The sequence below is a fragment of the Serinus canaria genome, chromosome 4 (assembly GCF_022539315.1).
Source record: "Serinus canaria isolate serCan28SL12 chromosome 4, serCan2020, whole genome shotgun sequence".
Classification (NCBI taxonomy): domain Eukaryota; kingdom Metazoa; phylum Chordata; class Aves; order Passeriformes; family Fringillidae; genus Serinus; species Serinus canaria.
In genome coordinates, this window is record NC_066317.1 from 64811800 (window position 1) to 64836222 (window position 24423).

The window sequence follows — 24423 nt, forward strand, 5'->3', positions numbered from 1 at the left end:
TGTAATTATGCATCTCATTAAAACACACAATGATTATTGTCCTCACAGTCACAGCATCTGTACTCAAATCATAGACAGTTGCCTGCAGTGTTTCCAAAATGGAAATGCATACCTGGTTTTTGAAACTTAAGCTTTGGCTCACATGCAGTGTGCACATTTGCTGGAGATATCTGTACTGTTATCATTCAGTTTGGAGATTAGAAAGAAAAAGTCTTTCATCACTGACTTCCTTAAGTGAGTTTTGCTGGTTTTGTTCTTAATGACTGAAAAGTATAGAGGAATAAATGGGTAATCAGATTGCCAGTATGTGTGTAAAGCTTTACAAAATGCTAGGTTTTGGTTTTAGTTTTAAAAAGCAAGCCTTTTGTGTGCATGTTACACTAAAAAGGCTAGTAAAATCTGATTTTTTAAGGGCACCCTTCTGTTGCAGTTTTTGACTGGTCATTATCTCCAGCCTTTTGTTGTTCCTATCTATTTCCTACCATAGAATATTCAAAATTTCAAAGAATACTAAATTGTAAGTTCACTTTTGGAAACTTCCATACTTCCTTCTCAGGCATATGTGTGAATAGGCACAACACTTTGAGTCAGACCTGTTCTAACAAACTCCTATGAATCTATGCATTTGTGAAAAGTAAAAATGTAGACTTAGAAGATCTACCAGAATTTCTGTGTGAGCACTTCAGGCACTTAGGCTGTGATGTGCACCCTTTTCTGCAAGAGGTTAGCTGTCTTGCCTTTCAGACTCAAACATGCATTTACAGCCAAAGATTGTTGTCCTTAGGTTGTGTTTCTTCACTAGTGGCCTCTCCCCACCTCTGGAGTTTTGCCTCAGTTTATTATTTAGGCATGTCAGTGTCAGAAGTGATGATCCACCCAGATGCTATAAAGTGGATATATTACACACAAAATAAACAGTTCTCATCATCTGTTGCTCAGCCCTTTCTTCTGTTTCTGTGTCGTGTCTCAGTTTCTGTCCTCTGTCCTCAATGTGTGTCTGAGATCATCTCCTCTCAACCACAACTGTGTTTCTCTATTCTTGTCTTAAAACTTGTGGTCTCTTCAGCAGTGGGTAGCTTAAATTTATCACTGCTGCTGCAACAGCTAACTGCAGACCTTCTTAACATCTGCTCCTGGGCTTTACTCTTTGCCAGAGAGAAACACCCTAGCTCTTGCCTATCTCTGTGCTAGGGAATGACTGTGTCTCCAAAGTTTCAGCTACTCACTTCCTTATCCACTGATCTAGCCAAGTTTCGTGACTCACTTGCCTTCTCTCCATCACCCACTCTCTTTCCCTCCTCTCATGCATATTCCTGCTTTGACACTTGGTCTGTCCTGCTTAATCCTATTACTCTGTGTTCCTCCTGTAAAGTTAACCCCAGTTCTCATCCTCTGCTTGTATTGAGCTTGAAGATAAGCAGAGACTCAACAGCATAATGCCTCCTTCATGTGCTTGTTGGAGCCCATCAGTCATTGTTGTGTTGTTTGGTTAGCCCCTAAGCTCCTTAGGGCACAGCCCGTGCCTCTTTCTGTCTTTGTGAAGTGTCTGATTCTCTGAGCCTTACATAAATAATAATATCACATCATTTAACAGCTGCCTTTGGCACTTTTCATCTTTATTACTGTCCAGTGTCCTACATTTTAAGTGATGCATCACAAGTGTGGATAATCAGTCCCACATGTAAAAAAGAAAAAAAAAAAGCGCTACATTTTCACCTTGTTCTAGAAATATAGGGGGTTGTGGGTTTTTTTAAGGAGGGGTATTTATGAGCAGCAGCATGTTGGTACTTGGATGAATAGACTTCTGGCCCTGGTTCTGCTCTAATGGTAATTTTACAGCAGTAAAGTTGCACTCCCTTTCCCTTCCTTCTCAGTGAGAGATGCTGATGACTAATGACTAATGCATTTCCTCACCCAAGAAAGGTGAAATTCTATTAAATAAATTTGTCTCCACATCACAGTGAATGTCATCACTCAGTTTGTCTTTCCTCACCTGCTCTATTCTCTCAGCAGTCCCACTGCCCTGCCTAGATGCTTGGCCAAATTATTAACCTGTGTTATAAGTAAATAAGACTTAAGAGTTGGGTAGTATTACTGTGCAATAAATGATCTACTCTTAGCAGTTCTACTGGCTCTCTTAATGTGCTCAGCAGGAAATGTAACAGAACAGCACTCTCCACATTTCAGAGTTCTCCAAGAAGGAGAAAGAATTACCCATATTCTTCACTGCTGAAGCACAGGCAGGGAAGAGCTACTAAGTGAAAGCACTTTTTCTTTCCATGGAAGTCTTCAGGCAGGTCATCATCATCATTTCCATGGTATCAAGGTCATTTAATAAAACTTTGCAATAGCAGCATAGGATGAGTGTGCATTGCCCAAAGGCTGAGCAGGGTCCTTGACCTGCAGCTGCTGTACTGTCACACTCAGATCAGGTCATTGGCAGGGTCATGGTCAGACACACCTATAAATATGTGGGTTCAGGGGAGCTGGGAGACTTGTGGGGGAGTTGAATGGATGAGGCTGTAACAGGAGACTTGGGTGTTTGAATCTCTCTTCTGAAATGATGAGTGGACCTTGCTAGAACATTGATTTCCTTGAAAATACACTTTTGTTGTTTCCTGCTTTTTTTTTGCAATTATATGCAACATTCATTTTCTGCATTTTTCTCACACTGCTGACTAATAAATTAACTTAGGGTTTTGAACTTAGGATTTTTGCCCTGCCTGGAAGCAGCCATGAATAATCATAACAATTTGATATGCTCTTAACATGGAGTTGTCCCAGAGATGCTTTGTGTGCTGTATTGTCCTCAGTGTGCTGAGGTAGGTTTTGAACCACCCCTCATGCCCAGGAGAGTCTTCTATAATAGAAGGTTTTCAGGAAAGGAAAAAAGGTCATAGTTTTGTGGTTGTTCTTTATGTCAGATGGTAATTTAAAAAAAAAAATTGGCAAATTCCTTGTGTCCAGTTGTGTACTTCTTTAATGACTAAGATTCAATACAAATTGCCAATTGCAGAAGAGTTTTATCCCATAAAATATTTGTAATAGAATAATTCTGGTTAGAAATAGAGATGTGATTCCCTGGTGTTTTTGAAGGATATTTCTGTGCCCATTGAAGAAAGCTTTGGTTTCTTAGCCTGGGTGGGGGTGAATGAAGTGTAGCTTTAACTGGAGAGGCTGTTGTAAGAGATTTTGCTGTTGTGAATCCCCTCAGGTATTAGTGTTGTAAAGAGTGTAAAAAAAAAAAGAACAGATGACAGAATGTTGCATGTGAAAATGAATGGAGCTGGAGTAATAGTTACATGCTTTGTTAAAAAAATAAAAAATATTTACAGTTGTGTGACTGATTCCTTGAGCTGTGAACATGCCAAAATTTGGAAACAATACAGTGTTTGTGTTGAAAATTTTCTAATTCAAATTTATAAAAACAGCCTGGAAGCAAACAAATAACATGCATGCAAGTGTTGAAATGAAAGATTTTGAGGAGTATTCTAACCTGGTGTCCCCAAAGAAAAGCAGACAGCCCCTGTCAGATTGATATACTGTTTAATATTCCAAGCACATCTGTCACTAAGCACTGCAGAATTGCTGTGTTCACTTTAAGTGATCAGCAAAAACCTTTCTTTCTGTGGCTTCTGAAGTTTATTCAAAGAGAAACTGAAAAGCAGAGGGAAATCCCTTCAAGCACAATTGGAAAGAGATGGGATTTCCCTGGGTTGATTTGATGCTTTTTTGCACAAACTTAGATGTTACAAAGGAAAACTTTTTGACTTTTTTTTTTGTTTGTTTGGTTTTTTTTATTTTCAAATTATTCATTGTTATTATGGTGTGTAAAGTGGTGCTTTTAAAACATCTTTATCCAACATTTGTAGTACTCTAATGTGAATATATGGTCTGTGAACTTCTAACTTGAAAAGCATCATAGTTCTCACTCTTCAAAATGCCTGTAACTCATAAGATGTACTCAGAGGTTTTTTCCCCTCTCTGTTTTACTGGGAGTGTGTCAAAGGGGAGTACATGCCTCCTGGTACATGTGGAGTCATGCCCATACAGCACTTTTGGGCACAGCTCTGAAATATGACAGTAAGGGAAGTGGAACAAAAAAGCAAAGTTCAGTGTCAATTCCAAGTGGGACTGCAGTCCTCTTAACTAGATGCCATATGATCAGCTGTGTTTATTATCACTCAGGTAGCTGAATAAAATTTATTTTAAAGCCTTAGATGACAGGATTCTTGTAAGCATTTGAATGCTGGAAGGTTGTTACTCAAAATGAAAGATAATACCAGAAAGGAGATTCCATGTATTGAGAATGGTTGTGCTTCAGATTAAACAAATTATCTGTTATTGCACCCATTTTTGGGGATTAATTTTATAGCTTTTTATTAAAGCCAGCTGGTTTGACATGGGTAAGGATAAGCCCCTGGCAGGATGTGTTCACAGGCAGTGGTGTTTGGCCATCAACAGGCCCAGCAGGCAAGCCTTGTGTTACACAGATTATTGCAGATTACGTGACATCTTCTGGCATTTCACATGTCTGGTGACAAAAGGTGCAAACAAACCTCCTGCTTTGTTTCAAGGCACTGTGAAACAGCCCAGATGTACCATTTCTGATCCCAGTGATGATTCTGAGTGGGATGGGAGACACCTCCCTTTTCTCCCTTGCAGTGGCTGCACAAAGCATCAGGGTTTGATACAGGGGTTCCCATTGGGCAGGAGGAGGCCACCTTACACCCACCCCTGCTTCAATCAGCTCTCACGGTGTGTTTCTCTTGTTCCAGGGCGTGTTGGGCAAGCAGTGGCTCTCCGTGCCAAAGCCTTTGGCTTCAGTGTGATTTTCTATGACCCATACCTCTCGGATGGCATGGAGCGGGCTCTGGGACTGCAGCGGGTGAGCACTTTGCAGGACCTGCTGTTCCACAGTGACTGTGTTACCCTGCACTGCAACTTGAATGAACACAATCATCATCTTATTAATGACTTCACCATAAAGCAGGTAATGATCTCTGTGGGTGCCCTCCGCACCAGTGCTGGTTGCCAACTTTGTATAGTATTTATTTCTGTAAATAGGTAGATTCTCATTTGATAGAAATCTTTCTCTTCTGCTGCTCTAAGATCAAACAGGTCTATAATTGATTAGGAGCTAGCTGGTTGTTTATGTGTTGTTGCTTTTATTGTCTTTTTGGCTCAGTAACATTGCATTTGTGGAAATCATTTGCTCTTCTTAATATTACTCAGATTTAATAAGTGGCATTGATGTAAAAGCACTTTTTCTGTGTCTTGTAGTAGCTTCTTCCTTTACATGTGTATTTTCAGGGGGCAATTCTGCCTTTCATGGTTGTCCCTCAGTTTGAGTTCTTTTGATGCAATTTAAGGATTATGACTAAATGGCTCCCCCCTGTGCTCGGTCCCGATGCTCACAGAGCACTTCAAGGATGGTGCTCATTTACAACATTGCATTCCTGGGAAAAATAATGTTTCCTGGAATTAGTACTATCTTCTCCATAAAATTGTAGGTAATACACAAAATAATAAAATAATTTCAAAATTTGGGTGTAGTAACTATTCCACAGTTGAAAAATTTGATAATAGAAGCCAGACATTCAATGAAAAAGTTTGACTCCAGCTTCAGTGTGGGTAACAGCCAGCAGGAAAACTCTGAGACATAAGAATGGAGGCCATGTAGAGGAAAGAAAACCTAAGATAGAATAGTTGATTTGGCTGTTCTTTATATGTAAATGTAGTGGGTTTATATGTTGGTAACAATGACAGTAGCACTCTTCTACAGTAAATCATTGTTTGTCTTCTGAGAAATAGTTTGTACCTGCTACTCTTGAACTTCAGAACTAAAGAACTTACTGAACATGTTCCACAGTCATGTAGGATCATGGCAGAAAACTGACAGTACAACACACTTCTTGATTTGAGAGTTTAGGGGTTTTGCAAATCCATCACAACATGGAATCAGGATTTGGGATTTAAAACTCTAAAAAATTAAGAAGCTTAAAATGAAACTAAAGACACAAGAGCTCTGTCACCCTGCCTTGAATATTGTCTTCTCTTATATGGCTGGGTACATTCAGTGGTTATTACATGGTGAGATGTCTTTTCAAGCAGACATCTAGACCCAAAAAGCATCATACTGAATTCCAGGGGACCACTGAGCATTGGTCACTTTATTATACAGCAGTTGTGAAACTGGGGCCAGTTTCACAGGAAGTTTTTGAGTGGAGGCAGAGAAGTGTGTTGAGCTTTGGAGAAGGCACAGTGCATTAATCAGAGAAACAAACAAAGGAAAACATGTTAAAACTGAGTAATGCCATCTGAAATTAAATGCCTGTAATAAACTCTGCACTGGAAAGTGTCTTAAGTAAGCATTTATCTTCCTATTTGTTAACCTTCATGATCAAAGTAAGGATTAATTAAAGTGTTAGATGATAGTTCTTGCTTTGGGTAGGAGTTTGGGTGAGGCAGTCTGGATAGTAAAGTGGATGTGAAACCCATGAAATTGTAACCCCTCTGCATAGTGTGTGTAGAGCATATTCTGATTTAGGCTGACAGATGTTGGAATTGGCCTAGAATTTCTAGAGAGCATTGCATACCCTTTTTGTCCAGTACTGCATGCTCATGTCATAACCAGCTTTTAAACAAAGTACAGAGAAGTATGGTACATCTCATTTCTCTGAAGTCTCACCCTGAGTTTTGTGGAGTCTGAAGTGACATACACTTTAAGTGTCTTTGAAAATTTGGTGTCTGTCTTCTCTAAAGTAACTTTTCTAGTGAATTAATCATTATTCTGTAAAACCATCCTGCTTGTCCTTGTAGTCCCAGAGTAGCTCAGAGAAGTGTTTCAATGAACTTGTGCTCTTGAGGCTGAGGTCATCTTTAGTTATACAGATTTGAGAAAAAACTGCAGTTTAAACACAATACTTCTATAAAGCAGCTCTGCAGGTTCAGTGTAGGTGAATTTAACAGACATCAGCAGTTCCAGCTGTGAAGCTCTTTCAAGCTTCCACCCATTGTTAGGGATCATCTCCAGCTGCATCCACCCTGACAGTTTATCATGAGTCACATAATTCATTCCCTCTAGAATGCATTTATGCAGACATGTTCTGTTTGATTTGAAAGTGTCTTAGTGCTAGTTCTGGAGTTTCATAAATAGTCCTAAAATAAAATCTCAAGCAGGATTGATTGATAGATTGGACAGAAGATTTTAGCAGGGTTCACTTTAACTAAAATGTTCATGTCCTTCAGAGGGCCTGTAAATACACCAGGCTGTAGTTACAACTCAAGTTACCATTTTTCCCAGAAATGGGAAGGGTGTATGAGCTCCCACAATCCTTTATGGTGTGTCTGCACAGCTGGGAGTGGCTCTTGGATGAGCCCACCTGTGCTGGTTTTGCTACAGTTCCTACAGCTGACCCAAGAACTGGAGATGCAGTGGTTGTTCCCATAAGGAATCTCTTCTTGTTACCAGAGCAGCTTAAGATCCTGCCCCAGTTTCTTTGCTGTTGGGATTCCCAAATTAATTACATAAAGCCGAGAGAAGCATCCTTTAGTTGTGCTCCTGTGAGTGGAGTGTGGTTTTGCTGTATGGGTGGATCTCCTGTAGGTCCAGGAGTCTGCAAATGGAGAGAGGCAGGGCCACGTTAAACCTTGAGAGCTGGCCAGTAAAATATGGTGGGTTCTTACTTTATAAAACACTGCAAGCATGTGCATATTAATAATCTTTATGACCTCATTAAAAAAAACCAACCAAAACTTGTTCAAACCTGATTGTTGTTGATGAATTTGGCATTTTGAATCAGTATTTGAGTGTAAGGATCCATTTACCTAAAGTTGAGTTTGATGTGTAGGTTTCATGAAATTGAGTTGGTGTCCAAATGTTGGGGTTTGTTTATTTTTTTGTTGAGAGATGAAGTTGGTACAAAATGAGATTTTCATTATTCATCTTCTCCATGGTTCCTGCCCTTCATATGCTTTCCTTCATGCACAGAGGTGTTTGAGACATCTGTCAAAGATGAAATACCAGGGTGGCTGGAAGCAGGATGTTGTAATTTATGTTTATTTCAGTACCATTTCTCTTATTTAAACTGCCACTTTGTTTTCAAGTTGTGGATGTATTATGGTGTAAATTGTTGTAGTTCTCCCTCTACTGATTGTAGTGTCATCTGCAATGCTAATCTGCACAGTGCACAGCACAGCTTCTCTCCTGGGCACACAGCGCTCTCAACCAAATTCATTTTCATGCCTTTTAATTGAATAATAGAAGGATTCTTTAGACCTTTATTTGAAAAGTCTCACAGGGGAGGAGGAAGCTGAAGTAACAAAAATAAATAATGCATACATCTACTGTGTTTTGGCAACTAAAGGGAAAAGTGTTTGAAAATCCAAAAGCATTGATTTTTCTGAAAAATTCATGTAGGCTTTTATTTGTGTGAAAGTTGAAAGCCACAAAATATGAATTTGTTTAAGAATGTGCTGTAGTTTCTGTCTCATGCAATTTCACAGTGAAATAAAAAGGCATAAAATGATCTGTCACTTTCATATGCACAGTTGTATCTTTTGATCATGTTACTGCACAATATCTGAACCAACACTTCTATTAAATGACACTACTTACAAGAAACAAAAGGTTATTAAGTGCTGTGAAATAGCATTTTATGTTAGAAGCATCACATTTGGTGGTACTTTCCAATGGAAAGGGAAGACAACTGTTACAGTTCAAACCAGCTGAATAGCCTTTGTTGTAATGGATGCTTCTTTTGAGTAAAAAATAATGCCACAACGATTTTATTTCATTTATTTTTATTTCATCATTCTTGTTTTTAACTTTCCCTAGATGAGACAAGGGGCTTTCCTGGTCAACACAGCTCGAGGTGGGTTAGTAGACGAAAAAGCACTTGCACAGGCCCTGAAGGAAGGAAGGATACGAGGGGCAGCCTTAGATGTACATGAGTCAGAACCATTCAGGTGCTTTTCCTTTTCTTTTCTTTTTATTTTGTTCACTCTCTTATTTTTAAGTCTTAGTGCATGATACAATCAACAGCAACAAGTAAATGGAATTTTCTGTTCATTTGGTAGCTAAATATTTCTTAGCAAAGCAACATGAATCTGTGCAGCACTGGACTAATGCAAATGTAGATGGAGTTTGTGTATGTGGTTAGAAGTGAAAAAAGTGACATCCAAAATTTAATTCCTTAAAAGGAAAAATAAAACAAAACTAGTGGGTTTATTTAGTAGAAACAGCAGGGACCTGAATTCAAATCCTGGCCATGGCTTTGAAGGGAGGGCACCTTTGCCACTGATTCAGTTCTGGAGGCAACTGGTGTCTGAACCGGGTCTTTCAAAGGCAAAGAGCTGAGCTGTGGTGTGAGAAGTGCTTTATGACACCTTTCTGAAGGAATAGAGATTTGTCCAGATTGCCTCTGCAGGAAAGCCATAAGTGTGTGAGAGGTTGCAAAAAAAGGTTCAGAAAGGCTGTCAGAGTGCAGATTTTGTTTTGTTTTATCCTTTTAAGGGGAGTAGTCACTCTACTGTCAATAGCAGGGCTGGTAGCACAAGCCTGAGTTTTTGAATTACGAAGTCCAGTGTTTCAGGCAGAAGTGCACCACTCCCCTAAGTGGCATTGGCATTGAGATGTCAGCACTCCTCATCCAAATGAGCCTATTTCATATGTCCTTGAGGCTTGAGAACAGACTGCTGTAGCTTAGTCCTTGCATGTGACAAGCCTTTTTCAGGCTGGGCAGGGAAAATTGTTATTTTTAACTGGAACAATCCGCATAAGTTTTTGAAGAAGAACAGATTCAGGGCAGGTTGCAAAGACTGGAGAGAGGACAGTACCTCTCATTTCAGCTTAAGGGGGAAATAGAACCTTTGAAAAAATAGAATAATATCCTTTTAGTCAGAATTTTTATATCTACTGAGGCATAATGCCACATCACAAAGACTTAATTTTATTTATGCATACCCTGGATTCATTTACTCCTCAAGGTAGTCATTGCAATGCAGTAGTGCAGAGTGTAGCAGCTCAAGGGACTTGCAGCTCCATACATTTTCCCCAATTCCTATCTGGGATCTAAACAAGCAGCCCAGAGCTCCTCTAGGAAGCCCCATTTCCTGCACGGAGATGCCTTGTGCAGAGATTCAGCTGCAGGATTACAGCCACAGTTTCCTTTGGCTGCAGTGCTGCATGTCTGTGTGATTGCAGCATGCACTCTTTATTCAACAGTTTTGCCAGATATTTTGATGTTTATTGAACTACAGATAAAAACTATCATTTTATGAATTATGACCAACACTGAAAGCACACTTTTGTCTTAAAACATTGGCTCCCCTGTTACAGTTGACTGCAAGATTATTAAAACTGGAAATAAATAGGAGGAGCAAGTTTCCATTATTTTCAGTTTCTCTACTTTGTATCTTTGATTACACTTTTACACAGATTCATTGCTTTCCCTAAAAAAATCTGTAAATTTCCTTCTTTCTGTGGAGTTTCTATAAAGGAATGGGAAAGAAAAAATAGTTAAAAATAAAAGAAAAAAACCCTGAATTATCCAAAAGGCATTGAGGCTGCTGATGAACACACTCCTGATTTGGAAATAATTGTAAGATTTTTTTTCTTTAAATGATTAGATGTCATATTGAAAGAAAGAGAAGAGCTTTGTTAGTTAATGCAATAAAAGTAAAATTGTGATGACCTAGACAAATGGAATGACATCCTAAATTAATCTGGGTTTTCCTTTATGCATTTCTGCCCCAGAACTGGAGTGGCAGTGACTGTAGTTACAGTAAGTGCATTGGACAGAAGCTAATGTTGCTGCTATACTTAAGTTCCTCCCTTTGAGTCTATAAAAAGTGATTGTTGCTTATTTATACCCTAAATAGTACACTAAATTAACAGAATTATAAACAAATTCAGTAAGGAATAGAAATGCAATTCTTTTGTGTTGTAGAAATTAATCTGTGTATGTACAAATCCATCTGGATTCCCCATCTTGCTTTTCCCCTTGCCCCCCAATATTTTTTTGTCATTTGATCTTGTTTTAAATTTTCATTTAGCTTTAGTCAGGGCCCATTGAAGGATGCACCAAACCTGATCTGTACCCCACATGCAGCCTGGTATAGTGAGCAAGCCTCGATTGAGATGCGGGAGGAAGCAGCGCGAGAGATCCGAAGGGCGATCACAGGTACTGACTCACATTGCTCTTGTTACTGGCTCCTTCACTGTGTAGCTCTTTTTAAGAAACCTATTTCTTCAGTCTTGAAAGATGCCTAAAAGGAGCTGCCTTGGGTTTTCTTTCTAATATTTTGAACACAGAAATCAGCAAATGCTCGCTAAGTCTATTCTCAGAATTGGAACAAGTGATTTTGGAGGTTCTTTGCAATTACGAAGGGAAGGCAAGCATTGCAGAATAAGTGCTTCTCATGTATAGAAAATGTATTTATATGTGAAAAATCATCTGCTTTTTTCTTTGTTGCATATGACTATTACCCATTGATGGATTTGACTACAAGTCCTCCTGTTATTGCTGGTATCTTCCTAGAGGCTCCTTTATACTTGTCATGAGCAGTTCTCTACATAAAGTTTTCAGTATTTTGTTGGGAGGGTATTCTATTTTGGATGTTCCCCTCTTTAAAGCCTTGCTAAAGAAGTCTGGCATTTTAAAGGGCAGAGTGTCTTTGTTATATAACTGCCATGTAATTGTAAACTGCTCACATAAGAGAAAACAGCTACGTCTCAAACATGCACTGCTAATAAATAAAATGAGAGGACTGAGCCATTTGGCATGGGTTTGAATCCCTTGTAGCCTAAAATAAAAGGAAGGGTTTTCATACTGGAAAATGATTCATTAAGCACTAATGTTTTCCCTTTAGTTGGACTTTGCTGTGTCCCCCTTGGCGATACTGTCTGAATGCTCTGCAGACATGCAGGGCCATCTGTGTCACCTTGAGAGTAGTTCAGTGCCAACACATTGCTCTGTTACACAAAAAGCACTGGCAGTAGCCTTCCCCCTGCCTTGTGCCTAGAGAGGCCAGGCAATTTAGTTTCATTTATAGCCTGTGCAGAAAGAAGATTCTCTTCTGGATGCTAATTAAAGACACCTCTTAAACTCTTGAGCTAAATTGTCCTTTACTGGACAATTTCCCTCTGTTTTAGAGGTGACCTGAAGAGCCTGACCATCCTTTTCCTGGAATTGGTCCTTGTGGCTGTACTCCAGAACTCCAGTGCTACATTTGTTTGTTTGTCAGTAGCTGTTGCCTGCTCCCAGATAGCTCTGGGAGAGATTGCACAAACCAGCATCCAGTACCTGTGTAGGGGACGATTGATGTGCAAATCAGCATTAATAGGCTATTGTCTGGAAATAAAGAAGAGCCAGCTATCCAGAGCTAGTTTTATATAAAATTTGTGCAGTAGCCCAAGCATATGTGCTTAGGAAGGCAGACCTACAGTTCCTTCAAGTGTGATGGTGCTCTCAGCGATCTGGATCATTGATTTGTATCGAAGCTGTCAGCACTTCAGTGTTTGCATATGGTTCTTAGTAAGATCAAACTGAGACCAGCATTAGGGAGGTGAGAATGACATTGAATTGCAGTGAAACAAATGTAGGAAAGATACAGGAAATGTGGGATAAAGCTGGATATATGAAAACCATAGGGGAGCACAAAGAAGAGAGGGCGTAGAGAGGGAGAATAATTGGAAAAAGGTGTGAAGTGTAGGAATGAAGGCTATGACTACCATCTGACAATAAAAATGTTAAGTGTTTCTGCTGTTGCTTAAAAGTCAATGATGTTGTGATATGTAAAACAGAAATAGTCAGCAGAGATTAAATACCTTGAAATATATTTTTAAACTTGAAAGCATTCCAAGTATGAAATAAGGAGGAGACCACCGGAATGGATGTAAGAGACAGGCAAGCATGGCAAGTGAAAAGATCATTAGAAGTTTAAAATAAAAAGAAAAACTACTGGGTTCTGAGAGGAGACTAGTAGAACATGCCTACAGAACTTAGCAAAATGAAGAAAACAAGGTGGGCAGAGAGGAAGACAGGATTAGAAGAAGAAAAATACTGTTTGAATTTGTAGACAGTTCTAGCAGAAGTTTAGATAGTTGTATATTTCAGCTACATTTTGAAGATGATTTCTAGGTGGTTCACCTATAATGGGGCATGTACCTCACCTTGTTCAGTCCTGAGCTAAAAACCCTTTCAAGTTGTGCACAGGAGCTGTGACAGGTTCAGGGACATCAGCTGAAGTAATGGAGTAACACCTATTTGATGGTATCCATTGCACAAAAAGCAGTTCTGTGAAAAGGCTTTTTTACAGCTCCATTGTGGCCAGGCTGATGGATAGGAAGAGCAGGCAGAGGTAATAAAGCCCTTAATCAAATTTCCAGTAGGAAGCTGGAGACAAAAGGCTGAGTTCTTTAATGATGGAGCATGGTCAGTTTTTGAAAGGGTTTCTGGAGTACCATTGCCAGCAGTAGCAGTGGTGGACTCAAAATTACCTTTTTCTGCCCCTCTGTGCAAAAGCACTGTGACATTGAACTTCAGTGAAGACACATTAGAACAGATGTCAGAAGAAACACATGCTCCATTTGATCTCTCTCCATTTAAAATAGGTGCAAGCTTTCCTATTGCTATGAAGAAAGTCTGTGTTGGATCTGCTCATGTCATTTGTAGCAGGGCTGAAGATAGTTCTGCGGAAGACAATCACAGGCTTGTCCAGTGCTGAATTGAGGATTCAGGTTGACAGATTTTCCAGTCTTAAAAGTTCAGTTGTACTTCAGAGGTTAAGGAAGGGTTTTGAAGAAGTGAAGAAAGGAAATTCTGGTATCTTTTCATTTTGTGTAGGAATGAAAGGCATGGCTGAGGATTAATACGTTGCAGTAAAAGTGAAGAGCAATTTAGATAAAGAAGGGAAAGTTCAGGAGGACAGGGAATAAGTGTTGGTTGTGTTCAGGTTTATGGCACAATTCCATTCAGAATTCTGTATTTTCATTAAGTGTTTTTAGTTGCTGTTAGAGGTGGAAGGAAAAGGAGGAAAGTGATATTAAGGACAGAAAGCAGGGATTACTTTAGATTACTGAATATGATTGGTAGCTGTGCTCTATATCCAAATTATATTTACAGCTTCTTGGAAAGATAACTCCTACTGATTTTGGTTCTGCTGAGACCCTGTATACAATAGATAAAGAAAGACAGGAAAATCAAAATTGAGCAGAGCATTTCAGCCATTATTACCCAAGTCCCAGGCAAAAGGCTATAACAAGGATCAGAAACAAACTCTTAGTGTCATTTTATATATTGATTTAAATACACAAATATTTGTAAGTATTTTTTAACATAACTAAGAGTATAAGGCACACAATTTTAATACAGTTTTATTTTCTCTTCCTTGCTTCATCTTAGGTCGTATTCCAGACAGTCTGAAAAACTGTGTTAACAAAGATCACTTGACTGCAGCTACACATTGGGCCAGTATGGACCCTGGAGTTGTTCATCCAGAGCTTAATGGTGCTGCATACAGGTAAGGGTGCTGAAGAGGTAGAAGAAATACCTCCATAATTCAGTGTACATATTCAAGAATAGATTAAAGACCTTCCTGTTAATGATTGAAGTGCTATTGCATTGCACACCGGCTATACTGGTTTTGTAATCATTGTGTTCAGGAGAATAATCTTGTTCTGTTAGTTGATATCAGTCATTCTGTGTCTGACTATAAATCCTCTTACAGTCATTTTTTTGTTAGGTTAGTATGTGAGCTATATACATTTGTTTATATATTCAAGTAAAACAATTCTGGTCTTCTCCAGTGTTGCAGTGGAAGTGTTATATTCCTTTGCTGAAGGTAATGATGCAGCTGTAGGTTACAGAAAGACTTTCAGTAATAAACTTACATTGTTTTGTGGCCTCCAGACACAAGAGAGAAAAAGTAACTCAGTATTGAAAACAGTGCAACAGCCTGTGGTGATTATGAAAATATGTTTAAAATAGCTTTCTCTAAATTATATGTTTAATTTTTAAGCAGTAGCATTTGAGAGACTTGATCTAGGTATTCTCAGTCAACTGTGAAAGCAGGTCTTAATAATTAATAGAAGGTAGCAATTTTTTACATCTAATATGCACATTCCTTAGTTACTTTGTTTGCTCCAGAGTCATTCTCTGTCCCTTTACCCCTAGCAGCTATTCTAGCAGCAGATTCTTCCTAGTAACCAGCTTCAGACAATTTTGATTTATGAGAAACACCTGCAGTTTTTGTATTTTTCAGTGTGATATTTATACATAAGTAGGATGAAAGTGCCATCTTCCCTCAAAGCCTTGAGGAAAGGGGCAGTGCAGTCCTCTCACTATTTTGTCATACCTCATTATCCTAATCCTCATCTTTCCACTGGCCTTCCTCATGCATCTGCTTACCTTTGCTGTTCTTTAGGAGGACTCCCCATACTTTTGGTAGAGGGGGGATTCCTGATTTTGTGTTACTCCATATGGGAACCCAGCTGTGCCCTGCTGAGAAGTGAAGCAAAATTATCCTGTCCCAGTGACTTGGAATAATCTCATCAGAAGGGGATGGAGGGTTGTCAGGGATGAGTGTCACCACCCTCTGCCACATCAGGGGCCATAAGTGCACCAAGGGAAAAGAATAACTTGGATTTGGTGATCACATCACTTGATGTTTATTTCTGGCAGTATGCCCATAGCCATGAATATCTAAGAAGGGTGGCTTTATTTGCTTAAATGAGGAGCTCAAGCACACGTGCTCTTATCCACACAGCATCTGGTTTCATGGACTTCAGTTTGGAGTAGTGAGGGTATGGCTGGTTGTAATTGGGGCTTAAAGGCAGGTGTTGCTGGACAGAAGGTAATAACTCCAACCCTGTCATGGCAGTTAAGAACAGGGGTCCATGCCCAAATAAAATGCAGCTTTTTGTTCTCGTTTTGGGGGTCACAAGTCCAGCAGAAGCAGGCTCTGCAGCCAGAAATTAATTTTAACTTAGGAATGTTTGGGGGAGTTAATGATTTACAAGGTAAAGACCATATGTATTCAATTGCAGCAGGATAAACACTGAACTGAATGGCTTTTTAAGACATGGTTCCAGTCCATTTTTTTGATGAAGAAAATTTATTGTAAAATTCTGATTTAATTATTTTCAAATGCAAAATAAAACTAATTTTAGGATTTTTAAGGCAGGAGTTAATAGTTATACAATAAATGTTAAAAGGTTTTTGGAGGGGCAGTAGAATAGTGTTTGAATGTGGGTAAAGGCAGTCACTACTGTGTGAAGTGTAAAATATGCATCACTTGAAGCTCGGGTTTTATGAAGGAATTGGTTTCAATAGCAGTGTTTGCTGATGCTTAATTCCTGCCTGGATTAATTTCAGCATTTGAACTGATTGTTCAAACCAAGTTTTCCCATCTTTTCTTTGCAATCCAAGATGATGTTGAGCTAAGTGAGTTCTGAAGTCTTTCACAGACAGTACAGTGTTTCAGATGTGCTAATAACTGTATCATACTCATGTAATTGCATTAGAAGATAAGACCTGGGATAATAATTGATATGTTAAAAAATGCAGATACCTCTTTTGGTGAATTAAGACTAATGAGGCTGTTTTATTTTGGATATATAACTCACTTGTATTTTGATGTAGGACAGAAATCTCAAATTACCAGATATCACAAGCTAAGAACATTGAGCAATAGTCAGCAGATTGTAATCTAGATCATCTGAATATCATCATATTCTGGGGAAAACAAAACCATTTACTGTGTGAAATGCAAGACTCCCTATCAACACTAAAGGTCATGCAAACAGGACCTATCCCATGAGTAAAAATCAACAATACTCCTGAGAAGAAATTATTTGTAGTGGTCTTGGTGAAGCAGCATAGCATATCCTGATCTTGTGTTATCACTGTGTCTTTTTTTACTGAGCTGCCTGTGAAATATCTCCTGTCACTTCCTGTGTCCCAGAGCAATCAGGTCATAGACACAAAGAAATTCAACAGCCAGGATCAGTGGTTGTACCATTTATAGACATTTCTACACATATTCCTGCCTCCTAACAGAGGATAAGATTGGATATGGCTCAGAGCAACCTGCTCCAGTGGAAGGTGTCCTTGCCCATGGCAGGGAGTTGGAACAAGATGATCTCTAAGGTCCCTTTCATCCCAAACCATCCCATGACTCTGTGAATACCTAAGTACTGAAGAGGTACTTGGATGAGCATGGCTGGATGTGGTAATTCAGGAGTTATTTCATGTTGAGGTGATTCACTGGTGATTTCCAGATTCAGTGCATGATAACAGAGTGCACTTAAACATTGAACCTCTTCTAGGACAGACTCAGTTTCTTTAACAGAGCTTGATACAGTGAGTCCAAGGTGCTTCTGCCATTTAAAAGATAGATGAGAGTAAAGTAGAAATTGGAGTTGCCCATCTGTTGTAATTAAGAGGGCTAGTGTATTTTTCCTCCTGAATTAAGACTACATAGGGGAAGGGGATGGAAGAGTATGAATTAATTAAGAGCTATAACTGCTCACTCCTGCTTTCACAAAAATTTAGTTCAGTGGACATGCTACTTGGAAATAATTTCAACTTACTGCTGCCAGAGGAGGAACCTAGAGGGGAACTTCATGAAGTGCTGGAGAGGATGTATTTGCTGGTTAAGAATAGAAAAAATGGGAAGACTGGAAAAGCAATGAATAGCAGCAAAAGGGAAAGTTATATAGAATACATATGCTCATGGGTAGAGGCTGGAGTTTATGTGCCCTTTCAGGGACAGGATTTGAGCAACACTGATGATTAAAAAGGGACAAAAATTACAGAAAGAGGATTGCAAAGCAGGGTTAGGAGTGGTCAAGTAGAGTGCAGTTTCTGTGGAACAGTATGGTATCTGGATATTGGCTGCTGCCACTGTGTGGCTTTAGGACAAGAAAAGCAATTATAGGGCCTCTGGATGTTACTAAAGGTCTGTAGGAAACCTGTACCTGAAGTGAGGTGCTGGCAGGTAGAATCCTGTGATTATGACTTGGTGTCCATGGGAATGTCCTTACATACAGAAAGGATATTTGGAGTCAGAGTAGAATTACAGATGTGCAGTTTGAAATGTTTGATGTGCTCATAAGGAAACTCTTAATCCAGCTCCTGATCCAGCACTGTCCATTTTCACAAGGAGGGGCTCTGCCTTTTCTTCCTGAGGAAAACACAGTTTTCCAGAAGTTGCAGAAGTTGCTCTGTCCTTGATTATTTTCCAGCTTTGGTGTGTTGATACTGAGGGAATCTGTAGTTAGAAAGCAGAGATTGTGTGTTGAGAACAGCTGCAGTGTTGGACTTTTAAATGGAAATTTGTGTCATGTTGTGTGTCTTGCAGAGCACCTAGAATAACAGAAAAGCTGTTTCAAAATTAAATTTAGGTAAAACAATACTGTCTGACAGTTTTCATAGGCATTGAAGCAAATTTGATTAATAAGATTCAAATGGAGTTACTGAAACAAGTAACGAATTCCATTAGTAACTGCAAATTAATTCCAAGGAACCTCTGTGGAGAGGGAATTAACATAGGAAGCCCTGTAAATATGTGTACAACTGGGAACAAAGTTTTCTGGCCTACAGGTGGTGTGATCAGTCACAGCCTCGTTACCCATCCCAGACTGCAGTCAGTGTTGTGCTGTGTAGGAGTCTTTGCCAGATGACCAGAGCAGTGTGGTGTCCCTGTTGTCCCTGTGCCATGTCAGTCCTGCTGAGCCCCTCTGGCTCTGTGTTTCCAAAAGTGGTTTCCATGATGTTTCTGTGGTGGAAGCCAAAAAACAACTCAGTGCTTGCATCCAGCTTTTTTCTCCTGAGTCTTCCCTAAGTTTTGCACTAATTTTCTGCCAGTTTGAGGGAACTTGGGATGAGCAGCACAAACACATATTACCAAGGAAAAGATGCAGAAATGGGGTGAAATTCCCAGATGCATTGAGCTGTGATGAGGAGAAGATCAACAGCAGAATAATGTACTTGAAAAAAGCTTGACAAGTGCCTTTTGTCCCATATAGCTCTGGGTAAATACTTGGGTAGCAAAAGCTGCAGTGAGTGGTGGTTTTTGTGTTCGGCTTTGAAATGGATAATGCTCTCACCAGGATGCTTGGGTGGGCAGAGTACAGCAGGAGAGAATGAGGGAAATGAGGGATGAGTGTGCAGCTTTATGATGAGGAGAGGAGGTAAAGGGTCCGTGCTAAGTGGCCAGTGTCACATAACTTTCAAATAAGTATTGAGGTATTTGACCCCACATATTTTTATCAAATCCATGTGTAGCTGTTTTTAGACAGCACTGTGAAGTACTAGTGTTCATTACATCTGAAGTTTGTGATTGGAACAGAAGTTTTGAAAGATTTTTTTAGCCTGATAACATCAGACCCATCATAAAATTGAGCTGAATCAGAGGGTGATTCTTTTGTTGAATGTACAAAATATTTAGACCTCGGTGTTTGTCCAGATAGAGAAAGAAATCTTTGAAACCATCCATAAATTTTGTGTTTGCATTTCTCTTTCTTGCAGTCTGCCTAAAGCACTTGTCCTTGTGTAACTGGCACTGGTTCTCCTTCAGACAAGTGCAGTGGCAAGTTTGCTGCTGAAAAAGTTACTCAGGTGCAATAGTTTGTCATCTTATTAGTGTGTGGGTGTCATGGCTTTTTGGGGGAGCTGTCAGGAAGCTAAGACTGCAAAAATAGTGTAAACAAATATTTTTTCAAGCCACAACAATAAAAATTTAAAATTCCTGCATGAGAGTGAAAGAGGAAAAAAAGGAAAAGTTGTAGAGAACATATTGCACAGACCCAGCTGGAATTACTTCTTGGTGAGGTTATGCTTTGAGAGGAGCAAAACTTGAAGGTGTTTTCCTTTGATGTGATGTTACTCCTGCGCTTAAATCTGAAGAAACAATCTGGCAAACTTATTCATGTCTTATTTGGTTAAAATACAGCATCCTGTGCTTTATGTAACAGTATCTGCATGTGGCATCTCACCTGGAGCTGAACCTCCTGTGTCTCTAACTGGTCTGAAAGCAAAAGAAGCATCTCAGTAGCTCTAGAAGGAGGCAGGGTGGGTGTGGAAACCGAGGGAACTGGGAATATTTCTCTGTCTGCTCTGGGTGCCCTGACCCCCAGGGGAGCACCTCATTCATGGAGAAAGTTTTCTAGACTTAAGATATTCTGGAATCCACAAAAGTGTGGGATAGATTCTAGAGAGTAGTGGAGGTGTATCACTTGGGGAGAAATCAAGGTTTTGGGATTTTTAGTATGTTGTGGATGGCAGCAAGATGGAGAGCACAGGGTGTCGTCCTGGGTTTCTTCTTCATGCTGCTTCTTCCTTCTTCTTCTTGGGTTTGGGTGGCATTTTGTAATTAGGCAGAAAATTCTGCATTCTGGGCTTCCAGGGATCAATTATTGGGTTAAAAGGGAAAATAATCCAGGTGTCAGTTCTTAATTGGATAGTTTAGTCTTAAAAGTCCTTGGAACAAGAGATTGTTGGCCATTTTGTGCCTTCTAATGAAAAGCTGCAGAACTCACAGTAGTGAGACTGTTTTACTGATAAGAAATAATAAACACCTGAGTCTGAACAGGAACTGCTGTCTCAAATGCCTTCAATCCAGACCCAGAGAAACCAAGGACTGGTACCCCCACAGGTGGCTCCTGGTTTTAATGTCTGCTCTGCTTCTCTCCTCCCAGCAGGTATCCCCCAGGCGTGGTCAGCGTGGCTTCCACTGGCATACCTGCAGCAGTAGAAGGAATAGTCCCCAACCCCATGTCTCTATCACACGGCCTCCCTGCCGTAGCCCACCCGCCCCATGCTCCTTCCCCCGGCCAAACTGTCAAACCAGAAGCTGATAGAGACCACCCGAGCGACCAATTGTAGCCAACAACAGCATTCCCAACATCGGAGACTTCAGCCACAGCGTGGAAAACAACACAACTCAAAACAAAACCCTGGATTTTGATGAAAGGCAAAACCATGAACTTACAGGAGGAGACGATTATTGGTTTAGAAACTGGTCCAATATACAGTATAAAAGGAAAAGGTGGGAGACAAAAAGAAGATTTGGAAACATTTTTTTCCTCCGTATAAATTGTAGTTTGTCCCTGTCCAGTGGACTGATTCACTGTTTCTGTGTCCTATGGGTTCTTTGTTAAGCAAGAGAAGTTAGTAGTTAATTATATCATGAATGTACTTGTCTGTGTACAGTTTCTAGAACATTAAAAAGGGTTTGTTTGCTTAGCTGTCAACAAGGAAAAACATAAGGGAGGCATTCAGCAAACCAGTTTTGAGATTAAAAATCCTTTCTTTTATATTTTCAAACATGCCCAAAAATGAGGCAGTTGGCAAACTTCTCAGGACAATGAATTTTTCCCATTTTTCTTTCTACGCCACACAGTGCATTGTTTTTTCTACCTGCTTGTCTTATTTTTTAGAATAATTTAGTAAACAAAAGAAAAACAGTTTCTCCTAATTTTGGCATGAATTCCCTTATTTCAAAATGAAGACAACCTTGCAAAGAGATTTTGAGGAAAACAAAAAGGTTTTGTATAAACGAGCATTGTGCTTTTTGTCACCAGTTAAAGTATATATTATTGGTGGTATCTGGAAAAGGCACTAGACTACTGAAAAGTAGCAGCATTTCATTGCCTACATTGATTCCTTCCTGGTAATGTGGTAGGCTAGCAATATTTTTGGTTAAAATCATGTTTGTGACTGTAACCATTTGTATGAATTATTTTAAAGAAATAAAAATCCCAGACAAATATCATATGTGTAAAAATTTTTATTTCTAGTAACTGTTTATTCAACTTTTATTAGGTTTCTTAGCTGTAATTTTTAAACAGATGCTGTCAAGTATTTCATTTCTAGCTTTACTTTGCTCTCTGTTGTTTGTAATACTGTCTTGGAAGCTTGAAAAATAAAAAAAAAATAATTCTTTCCATACCATTTTTCCCTTTACATTTCGTAAATGTTGATCTTTTTTCCTGTGTTTCTAATGGAGTTTGAAATTAAGATGGATTTTGATTTGTACACCGGCATCATCAGCTACAATGTGGTAACAGCATTTATGCCACCACTGTGGGCAGAGCAGAGGAGGTGCAACAGCAACACAACAACAGCAGTAATAATAATAATAATAATAAATGTCTTTTGCCGAAGTCCAACACGAGAAGTGTCCATTGTTTTATTTGTTTCTGTGATGATGGAAGGCTGCAGCAGGATGTAATTGTATTTGCTTTATTGAAGGAGTTTGTTTCTTTGAGCACAGTGTTCCAGGCAGGTTAGATTCCAGCTGGATGCTGTTCAAACCTTTCCTGTGCTCCTGGCTAAGGCATCCTTCATCTCTCAAAATTTTTTTAAAAATCAAAAGTTTGGCTGCTTCAGGGGGGAAACCCCTGGTGGGCAAAACTGAACCTGGGCACGAACCTCCTTGGTGCTCTTTTGTCTCTTTTTTCACCATTAGTCTGTACAGAGCATCCACCTAAACTTGGTGAACTGGTTTTATGGGAATCTGTGAGAAGTTTTGGCCCTCTGCAGACTCCACCTCAGGTCAAGAAAGGGTAAGAGGCTGTAAATCACAAAACTCTGGAATTTGTGGGTCTCTATGCAGGGAGCACATTGTACAGTGAAATTTTATCTGTGGAAGAGAGGAAGTTTTTTGCCTTGAACATATAGAGCTAAAAATGTCATCTATTCTAATTTATTTGATGGTAAAACTGTTTCTGTTCCCTCTGTGAAACAAAACAGAGAACAGCCCTAAAGTTGCAAGTTATCCCAGCAAAGACACTTCTGAGAACTTTGAGGCCAAAAACTTGCAAAAAAACAAATGCAGTCTCCTTCTGTTGAAGTGGGATTTCATATTTCTTGGGTAATTCATATTTTAAGATGCTGCTTTGTCAGACTGAACTTGCTTCTTTAACATATGTAAAACAAACATTTAACATCTGGCTGCCAAGAATTGCTGACAGCCACATTTGCAGCCCCATTTCCCAAGGAAAAGCCAGGAGTGTTCCTTGCATCGCTTGGACATGGCTTGTGTAAGTACATTTTGTTCCTAGTGGATTGATAATTGAACTAGAAATGGTATTTATTGTGTGCACTTCTTGGGATCAGTTCAGAAGCACAAAATCTTTTCAGGATTTGAGCCTGAAATGCATGTTCAATGTTTTCATGTGGTTTTGAGGTTATTTCTTGGTCTGACTGGAGCAGAGTAATCCAGTTTCCTGCTTCAGAAAGCAAAAGCCATCTGGGCAGGGACAAGACTGATGGGCACTGACTTTGGGTTATGGTCTGAAAACCTGAGGAGTAGTGAAAATCCAAACTTGGGGTAAATGACTGATTGGAAAAGTGGCCCGTAATAAACAAAAGACTGTTAAGCCAGAGCAACCTGCTCTCTTTTATGACTGCTTTTATTGGGTGCTGATGAGATTTTCCTCCACTTGGTGAAGGATGTGCTAAATAAGTGTAGACAGCAGAGAAGGCAGTTAGTGGGAAAATACAGAGTGGAGAAGGTGATGGCAGCAGAGGCTGCAGGTGACCTGAGGCAGTGCTGAAAGAGGAGTTGGATGGATGTGCCTGCCTTGAACATGATCTGCTTTTGGTGGCATTGTTTGAATTGCAGCTCTTGATGAAGAGTGAGGCTGAGCATGACAAAAATGCTGCTGGCTCAAAGGCTGCAGGCAACTGCAGGGTGGCAGGAGGCTCTGGGGCTGCACAAGAATTTGGTGCTGTCCAAGAACGGGCAGAAAGGTGCCGGTTGTGCAGGTGCAAAGCCAGGTGGTTGCAAATCAAAGAGAAACTTAGCAGGAAAAGGAGCCAGGGTAGGACTGGTGGATTGGTGCTGTGGGAGGGAGCAGTGTGGTGGCAGATTCATCTGGCAGGGTGGTTTTGGTAGGTCTGAGAATGGATCAGAGGTGTCACACAGGTCCTGTTACATTTGCTGAGTAATTTTGGTCAGGCATTTTCAAAAGACTGAGCTGGAGCTCATAATGGAGATGGGCTCCCAGATTCACTGATGGTGTGCAGGACTCATAGGAGAGGAAATTTGAGTAACTTGATATTTTCAGCTTAAACTGAAGGCTGAGTTGGGGAAATGGCTATAAGTAACAAATGCTCTGGAGGAAGGAGAATTGTTAAAGAAATGCTGGTGCATGACAGTTTAAGTGGGGTTAAGGAAAGTTCTCTGTCAATAGGGAGGTCCTGGGACCCAGTCCTGAAGTCTCTGCAGCCTGGGTTGGGGTTTTTGTTTTGTGTTTGGGTCCTTTTGGTTTTTTATATAACTTCTTTTTTATAATCCAGAATGTGAGACTGTTGTTTAAAGGTTGTATAAGATTGCAGCCAAACCAGCAACTAGAGGCTTTTTTTCCATTCAGGATAAAACACTTTAACTCCCTTTTTAACAAGCTTCAAG

The 24423-nt window shown here is 39.8% G+C and overlaps 1 protein-coding gene across 9 annotated transcripts in view; it reads left to right on the forward strand.

Moving 5' to 3' along the window:
* The window catches only part of CTBP1 (C-terminal binding protein 1), a 237015-nt gene extending 214838 nt beyond the window's left edge, over positions 1–22177 (forward strand). For 7 of the 9 annotated variants that reach the window (XM_050973581.1, XM_050973587.1, XM_050973584.1 and 4 more), the window contains 5 exons: positions 4779–4993; positions 8840–8970; positions 11059–11186; positions 14409–14526; positions 20705–22177. In XM_050973581.1, coding sequence (XP_050829538.1) covers positions 4779–4993; positions 8840–8970; positions 11059–11186; positions 14409–14526; positions 20705–20891 — 779 coding nt within the window. In that variant the 3' untranslated portion in view covers positions 20892–22177. The remainder of the gene's footprint in view (positions 1–4778; positions 4994–8839; positions 8971–11058; positions 11187–14408; positions 14527–20704) is intronic. The other 2 variants (XM_050973583.1, XM_050973582.1) reach the window with 2 other exon arrangements.
* Positions 22178–24423: the final 2246 nt, after the last annotated feature.